Raw genomic sequence first — 9,334 nt, forward strand, 5'->3', positions numbered from 1 at the left:
AAGGATATTATGTCTGTCTACTCCGCATTTATCAGACCAGTTCTCGAATATGCCTGTCAAGTATGGCATTTCTCCATACCACAACACCTCAACGACCAGATTGAACAAGCTCAACGACGGGCATTGCGAATTGCACTGCCACATCTGTCATACAGCGATGGACTTGAAGCCATGAACATACAAACACTTAACCAACGTAGAGAAGAACACTGCCATAAACTTTATAAGAACATTTTTATTCAGGAAGATAATAAACTAAAAAATCTTATACCTGTACCTAAGTTACATAAGTACAGTTTACGTACACCACGAAAATTTGACTTAATTAAATGCAGGACTGAGAGATTAAAATCAAGTTTTATACCTAAATCTATAAGTAAATGGGACAATCCCAACATTTAATCGTATATATAATATAATTTGGTCGCATTTTTTGTTATTATAATTGTTACAATTGTAAATAAATAATATCTTACTACGATCCTAATACTGTAAATATCAAAATTTTCAAGCCTTATTGTTTGCAAGTTGATATGTTAATAAACTTTATTTAAAAACAGGGATGGCGGCGCCCGGGAAATTTGAACACAAAAACAAGTCTTTTTGAAATTCATTTATTTAGATACAAACACTTCCATGGGAAAAAGTTCGGACAATTTTGATTAATATTGTAAACATTATGTTATTTTTTTTCTTGCTTTAAATTTAGAGAAGGTTCCCTTTAAGAAAAGTAACACATGGAACAAGAAGAACAAGAAAAATATTTTCATGCTCGATCAAAATGTGAAAATTATTGAAACAGTTCAACACGGCACGAGATCAAGTGATTGACATCTAAATAGCTAATTGTTCCATTGCTCCGATCATCTACTAATGGTTTATTCCTATGAGGTACAGGCTCAAACCTTGCTTAGCTTCAAAGGGGATGTGTTACGAATTTTATAATTAGCCAAATTTAGCGACTGGGAAATGGCAACCAAATCAGGAGAAACGTAAAAATAATTTCTTAAAACATTAAGGGTATGTTGCAATAAAACATCAAGTACAAATTTAAAGGAAGCAGGGCAAGGGCCAAACAGTTTTAAAGTTTATCTTTGTTGTTTGAAACTTAAACAAGAAGACGCACTGCAGAGTGTTTTCACTCACGTGATCAGTAACCTTATTTTTCCACAGAAACAAAAGAAAACGTTTGCATGATCGATAATAGAGCTCAATTCTTGGAGGATTAGCTGTTGACACCAACATGGCCGCCGTTCCTTTTTTTGGCAAAGACGTTTTCATATCTCAAAGTACCCTTGGACGTGAGGTGCCTGGGAATGAAATTAAATCACTGGAATCGGAATGCTAACAGTTAAGGCTAATTATTGTTCTAGGCCTAATTAGGCCTAAGGTTAGCATTTCTAAGGGGTTTGGGCTTTTTCAACAGTTACATTATAACCTCAATCTGCATTTTACAATGACCGATTCCAGTGATTTAATTTCATTTCCAGGCACCTCACGTCCAAGGGCACTTTGAGATATGGAAACAAGTCTTTACCTAATAATAGAGTCAAATTCCCAAATGACATTTTACTGCATTGTTCTGTGCACCAACATGACTGCCGTGACGTCAAATGCAAACCATCAATTAATAACCAATGTCCATTACATTACGTGCAACTTGACATTCAAATAGTCTATTATGACTTAAGTTTTTCCCTGGTCTTACAAAAATCAGGAGGGTAGGGTAAGGGTACTACCATAAAAGCAAAAACTGTGTCGACTGTATCTTGCATTCGACGCCTACCTTTATTTACTCCTTATTTAACCCTTTAAGGACGGTATGGAAACAAGTCTTTAGTCCATTGCTTAGGTACACCAACATGGCCGCCTTGACGTCACGTAAAAACACTATAAAAGGGGTCGCTGCTTGCTCTGCTTTTGTTCGAATTCATCCAAGCAAAACTGATTAACTAGCGTAAAAGATATTTCTAGCGCGAGAAAAAAAGCGACTTGGGGTTTAAAAGGAACGGCAGATAACATATCACGACATACTATGGGCATATTGCCATAACAAGCTTTTTTATTGCACAAATTATCGCAGAGCTCGGTTGTGTCCACGGCTGATTGATAAATCATTTGCATGTGGCCAGGCACCACGCCTTTTACAGTGCGTCTTCTTGTTTAAATTTTGTATGCTCGACAGGCATTTTTTGTCACGACGCTGTTCGTTGTGTTGAATAAAAGTAAGTATTGTAGCGAGTAATCGTATCTGGTAAAACTACACACACTGTGTAGTTTAACCAATTGGTTTTTACCAGTTGATTTTGTCGAGTTTCAACTACACTGCCTGAATTCTTCAATGAATTTACTTTGTAATTACCTACATTTTGAATCTCAGCCAATAAGGAGACTAAAACCTTCATTCAGGACAATTTCAAGGAACACGGAATTTACTTTCTTTCGCGATGTACAAGCAAAAAATAGAGGGCAGTTTAGGTCGATCATACAACAAACGAATATTTTATTACACCCTTGCAACAGGCAAATATTCCTATTGCCTTGTAACGTCCCTCTTTATGACCAGTTCAGCAGGAAAAATGAATCCCACTACAAATAAATTAAATAGGGATAAGAAATACTGGTGGATTTTTTGCGTACGTGCGTCAGTCACAACTGAATGACGGTGATCACTTAATTCAGTTTAATTCAGAAAATAAACATAACAGGAAAACTGACAGAGTTGTTAGCTTTAATTCAAAGTGAATAGAAAAACTATAGGGAGTAAGTAAAAAGTAATCAGAACTGGATTAATAAAGCAGAAAATAACTTGTTCTTGCTCTTAGGCAATGTTGAGAAACAACGAGCAAGTTAATTACCACTGTCGTTCCAAATGGATGCGGATTGATGCGACGCCAAGAAATGACTCTGCAGTTATGATTAATCAGCTTACGACATTATCGACTCCCTCGAGAAAATAGTCCTCTATAACGAAAATGTGAGCAGAGTTGTAACTCCAAAGTTATTAGGAGAGGCATTTAAACGACAAATGAAAGATAAGGAACACTGAGTCATTTCAAACTCGATCAAACTGTGCAAATTAGTGAGGCACTTCTGAAATAAGGAACGAGATCAAATGACTGTTATCCAAGTAGTTGATTTCCCCATTACTCCTAACAACTGCTGGTTTAGTCTTGCGAGATTTAAGGTTGTAAAGGGAACGCAAATATATGAAGCTCTAGTCTTGCTTCACTTTGAGTGTGTTTTTAAAGCCGATGAGGCATAACAGAATCAGAATTCTTCAATGAATTCTCAGGCACTCGTTTCAATCAGTTTGCTTCGTCAAACCTTCCATTTTGATGAATCTAACCGGATAAGAAAACTGAAACTTAGGCCCGGTTCAAACGGCGAAGTTTTCATTAACCTGGCGATCAGGCGTACTTAGACATGGTGCGAAAAGGTACGCCTGATACAATTTCTTAACGAGTCGTCTGCTCGTAGTCCAAAATCTGGACTTTACTCTGATTGGCCGAAAAACAATAGAGCTCTTGGAGCCTCGCTCCGATTGGTTACAGAATTGCAAATATCGGTTAACAGCTGACGAAATGGCCTACTCCAAAACGTCAATTTGAATGAGTTTTAGCTCGATTCAATTGTAATGTAATCGTGGAGGGTGAGTTCTTGTGACTAAATGAAAGGCTCTGACAGCTTTCCATTCTTTCGGGTTCCCTTGTTCCGACTTGCACATAAATCGAATACTAATTAGCCCTGGGCGAAATACTCAGTCAGATGTTTCCGTGCAAACAATGAATGAATAAAATGATATATGAAATGAACCATATACTGAACAGTTGCTGCGGATATGAAATCAAGTCATTCTATGATCCTCGCAGTTATGGACGCAATTTTAGCAATTGCGTAGAGAAGCCTGAAAATTTTAGGACTTCAAGGAGGCTTGAAGCCGTGACCTTGCGATACTGGCGCGACGCTGCAACCAACTGAGCTATGAAGCCAGTGACGTTGGGAGCTGGTCATTTGTGGGTTCTAATGTTCCCGTGAGGAATGAATCAATGAACGAAATGATATATATGAAATGAACCATATACTGAACTGCGGATATGAAGTCAAGTAATGCTGTGATCCTCGCAGTTATGGACGCAGTTTGGTCTGACAAAAACCTGAAATCTGAAAGTGAAAAATGCAATACTGTGAAATTTCCTTTATTGTCTTTTTATTATTAATGAGGTCTAAGGTCGTGCAAAATATTATGTAGGCACTTAATAGCCCACTTTCGATATATTAAAATGCAGTCCTAAACAAAAGCATCATATCAATTTATTCCCCAAAGTCTCGAGACGTTTTTTTTTTACGACTGAATTTTAATATATCGAAATTGGTCTATTGCAGCCGAAAATGTTTGCAACCCCGATAGTAATAACCTGAATGCAGTAAAGTTTGAATCTTTTTTTTCGTTCACGGGGGCACTTTACAAGAACTTTCCTTGGACAAAAACCATTCTCGCTGCATTGCAGAAGTGTTCGTTATAAATTAAGTTTAATTCAATTTCTATTTCAGCTTAATTAAAACGCCCTGCTGCAAAATGCAAGCGAAGCATCTTCATAAATATATAATAAGCACATTGTTTCAAGCGGCAGAACCGTTTAGGTCTTCCACACGCGCAGAGGCTGCATAATCGTCTGGTTATTTGGCTTTCTTTGCTGGCAAGAGAGAAGAGATAAGTGAGGTGAGTGACTAACAAAGAAGTCTTTCAGATTATTATCTTTGACTGATTTCATTAAAACTGTTCATCACCTGCTGCGGACGTACCGGAAAAATGCGCTGATGATCAACTATCTTAAACGTACAAGAAATGTGTAAATTTGGAGTCCCGGCTTCATACCTAAATCTTTATCCTTATAAGATTATGAAAACCGTGATTTCACATCGCTTTATGCTCCCTTCAAACATTTCCTGGCTTCGTGTTCCAAACAAAGAACAATGCGCTCACATCATGTAGAACAAAGCAAATTCTTAGAAGAGAAACGAAATCAATTTGAGAAACCATTTTTGCAATCCTACAAGAAACGCCAGACAAGAAAACTGTAGCTAGAGAGCTAGAGATCTTGGAATCTTGAAATAAATGAACCTCTCACAAGGTAATATATTTCTAGCTTACACGGGATTCTTCCAAACATATAACTTTTCCTTCGTAAACGCGTCGAAAGTTTTCCGTGCGCATGAATCCTGGGAGTTTTACAGATAACGTTTTAATCCCATGCATCAGTACACAGGCACTTCGATCAAACAGGAAAGTCCTACTCAACCCCAACAATCTTTTCTATCTTCTGGGCCAAAAATTTCAACTGTAACTACACACCACCTCAGTATCTGCGAGGTCGTCCCATAAGGAATCCAAGTCGTATTCATACTATTTCGTGTCAAAATTGATTTTAATAACTTCCCTTTTGAGGTGATCTGCGTTTACATTCGTAAGAGCAATGTTGACTTGAACGCACAAAACAGAGCTCGGATTAACTCATGATATATAATTTGGTAAAAGAGCAATTTTCAATTGAGTGCCGTCAAGGTATGAGGGGGAGGAGGGAGGGGGTTTGTGTAGGTGGATGCTCCCCTATGTCAACATGGGTATGTATCGTTCCAAGGGGTACGGCTCTCGAGCAATTTTGGTCTAAAATCGGAACGTTATAGATTTTGACAATGTTGGTCCGAAAATGGCCCATTTTCTTTACTGTAGTCTGAAGCAAGGTATTAAGTTTTACCTTTACAAGAACTTTGATGCCAAATCAGTAGCATGTTTTGGTCAAATATGGGGCACTTAAACCCTCATCTTGTTGTCTCAAAATAGGGTCTAGGGAAGGGGGTCGCATATCTACACTTTGCGTCAGGCTCAAAAATCTCGCTCCACTTCCTCACCAAATCAGAAGTAAAACCAAAACCACTCGTGACTCGCTCGAACGCGTTTTCCCGCGCTTAGCGCCGGCTACTCGAATCTTCTTTGAATTCTAATTGGTTCATTGACTTGTTTTCGTCTGTAGTAATTACTCTGAGTTCCTGTGATGACGTTCGTTTCAGTCTTAAAGAAACTGAGTTGAAAATGCTCAAATTTGAATAGCTGCTGAGGGGGCAATTTTAAGAGCTCTGATAGCAGACAAGCCCTTGTTATCCTGTTGCAGAGATTCAATGCTTAGAACAGGACACTCCTGGTTAGAAATTCATATTTTCGTACTTATACGTCAAGCAAAACATGCATGTAAATTAGGTTACATCTCGTGGAAAAGCTTAACAGGAACAAGTCATCTCTCGTTTTAGTTTAATTGGAACTTCCTGCCTAACACAACATATATTTATGGGAACATAGAATGCTTTTCGAAACCGGGCCTTCAATGTCTGGCCGTTCAATTTCAAGTGTTTTATTGAACTGTGCTTTGGATGATTGGAGCTTTAAGATACCATTTTGATTTACTCATTATTGAGTTGCTAAATTATTCATAACGGCTTATAATTATTGTCTGCAAATTAATGGTTGTTAATTTCAATTTTGGAGCTTGTTCTGTGACGTACTGTTGACGGTCACAGTAAAGCTCTGTAAGAGGTTTGCTGCAGTGTGATTGCATTTGGTTTCTAATAGCAAAGTTTTAGCTGTTATTCAGACGCTGTCGCAGTTTTCCTAAACTTTCTCCAAGTGTTCTACCTACCCCTACGTCTTTCTTTACACTGAAAAATCAATATTGTGACTAAGAGCCCGAAACATTCATTTGAAAACAGAACAGTCAATCATTTGTGCCTCAATCTGTCGATGTTTGTTTCTCCGCTTTTAGACTATTCAAAGCTGCAATGAGTCACTTATCGATTTTGCTGCTGGTAATCTTCGGAATCCTTGTCCGTGGAGCATTAGTGCACAGTCTTATTTGCATTGGTATTTGCATCACTGTCAACTGTGTTTCCAGTGAAATGCGCGTAGAGGAACAGAGCAAGGGGATCATTCACGTCTCTCAGCTGTCCAACGGCGACACCATCCGTGGGATCAGGGGAACTGAGCGGATGCCTGGCTGGTGCAAGGTGAAAGCTGTTTATCCTAGGGCCCATACCGACAATTTCACAACCTACGATGGCTTCACGGAAGACCACATGGTAATTGATGCCGATACTGTTCGCCCGTACGGTAAGAAAGGAGAGGTGAAGAAATCTCGTCTGTTTACGCTTGCTACCGAGTGCGACGCGGCATTAAACGCAGATGGTCAGGCGTTCACGCCAATCAGCACCACGTTCTGTCCTCATGAGCTGAGCTGGAGCGAGTATCTTCCTCTGATCGCTGCCATTCGCCGCGTGACCAACCGCACAGGTTACTTTTGGTATCTTAGCGACGCTTTCCATGACAACCAGACAGCAAAGGTTCCACGCTGGATTGACATGCTTCACGACATCTGTACAGAACTCTTGCGCTGCGCGCGTGAGGGAGAATGCCAAAAGTTTGAAAAAATCATGGAAGAGTTTGTCCACGAGCACTTGAACAGGAAGTATGTGGTAATGGTTGAGAGCGCATTTCCCAACATGGGTGGAGACGTGGACAAAGATGAAACCGGCACAATCACTGAGGTGGTTCGCGAGAAAGGAACAAACAACGTTCTGCTTTTCTCAGCCGTGGGCTGTGCTGTAGCTGGGCTCTTGATCGCGGTTGTCGCATCGGTCCTTCTGTACCGCATGCGAGTGAAGAGGAAGCAAAAGGCACTAAAGGAGCCGCATCCAAACCAACCACCGGTTATGGTCCAGGATACCAAGGCATAGAGATGGCACCAAGTTAGCACTGCAGCTTTAAATTTGCCGGACACCGTCGCATAACTAGTTTTCCTTGCCATAGGTCAGGAACGTACTTGTTCATTAATTGTAAGGGTGGTTAGTAAAAAAACACATTTTAATAATTTGATTTTTAGCAAGTAGAGGGAGGCAGCTTTGACACCGTCGCATTATTAGTGTTCCCTTCTCTAGGTCTGGAACTTGTTTTGTCATTGTAAGGGTGATTTGTAAAACAGCAGTTTTCCCTTTTGATTTTTAACACACAACGGCAGCGAAACGGAAACACATTTAATATCCTTAGGGAGCCATAACTGTAACCTTTTTCACTAGTACATTTTGTTGTCCCAATACAGGCTTGTGATAATAGAGCGTTTTCACATGACGTCACGGCGGCCATGTTGGTGTTCCAAAACAAAGGAATGGCGGCCATCATGGTGTACCAAACGAATCCTCCGGGAATTGAACTCTACTTTTACGCAAATACTTTCCTTTGTTTCAGTAATTCAATATGGCTGCTGGTCACGTGAGTGAAAACGCTCTATACTTAGAAGGTTTGGTCCTTTGTTTTGTTCATTAAAAAGAGTGCATGCAGACATATTCATGCTTGCATGCACTCTTTTTAACGAATAAAACAAAGGACCAAACCTCCTGAGTATTATCACATGATCTGTATTGGAAATACAAAATGTACAAGCGAAAAAGCTCCATTCAACACATTAATAATTGATACATTGCCCAAATATGGTAATAAAGCTCTCGATAGATGTAGGTCTACATGACGTCTATTCGGCGATAGATGTAGATTTCGCAAGAAAATGTGAAAATGACGGACCGGCACCGCTTCACAAATGTTACAATTTCGGAATCTTCGTTTGTTATCAATGTGTTGAATTATAAAACAGTTATAGCGTTCAAGCTTGCGTGATATCGCCTAATTTTAGCCAACTCGGCCTTCGGCCTCGTCGGCTAAGTATAATAATTAGACGATATCACGCTCGCTTTTGCGCTATAACCGTTACATGCCTCCTGATATCCATCGAGTACGTTTAGAATGGTGTGCCGTGAAATGATGTCGAAAACGCGTAATTGCAGGATTTGAAGGCTTCCGATGTAATTAGTCTTTGCTGGTTTTGAAGTCTGGGGAGCTTCACTTTAAACTAATGTAATGCAATTTCGTCAGTAGAACTGAGTGTGGTTGTAGCGGCGACGGGCAGAAATAAGCATGCAATAAAATCATTTTCCCAGGCCCTCATGTCTCGGTTAATAGACGAGTTCTTTACCCATCTCCAGGTGGAATACCCTCTGTAATGCACCGCACGGGGAGATCCTACTCAAAAAAGGGGCTTTTTTCCAGGCTAAAGGGTAAAAGGGTTAAGGATTTTGCAAGAAGAAAAATGGTTCGTAAGGTGGACATTTAGTGTTTTTAATGTGGTTTCCAGGTAAAAAGTTATGTGATAGTGAAAACGACAAAAACACTAAGATGACACACGCTTACATACCGATCTCTTAATGTGATCCACCTTCCCACACGCGTCTTTCC

General features: G+C 39.7%; 1 protein-coding gene across 1 annotated transcript; it reads left to right on the top strand.

The window, feature by feature from the left end:
- The first annotated feature begins 4,583 nt into the window (after positions 1–4,583).
- Positions 4,584–9,041, top strand: LOC138022842 (uncharacterized). The gene is made up of 2 exons (XM_068869823.1): positions 4,584–4,723; positions 6,819–9,041. The coding sequence occupies exon 2, from the start codon at positions 6,835–6,837 to the stop codon at positions 7,783–7,785; it is 951 nt and encodes a 316-aa protein (XP_068725924.1). The 5' UTR covers positions 4,584–4,723; positions 6,819–6,834; the 3' UTR covers positions 7,786–9,041.
- The last annotated feature ends 293 nt before the right edge of the window (positions 9,042–9,334 follow it).

The sequence above is a fragment of the Montipora capricornis genome, chromosome 11, assembly GCF_036669925.1.
Source record: "Montipora capricornis isolate CH-2021 chromosome 11, ASM3666992v2, whole genome shotgun sequence".
Classification (NCBI taxonomy): domain Eukaryota; kingdom Metazoa; phylum Cnidaria; class Anthozoa; order Scleractinia; family Acroporidae; genus Montipora; species Montipora capricornis.

What these genes read in the sequence shown, in the direction of transcription:
- LOC138022842 (XM_068869823.1), top strand. Translation starts at nt 6,835, where the DNA reads ATGAGTCACTTATCGATTTTGCTGCTGGTAATCTTCGGAATCCTTGTC.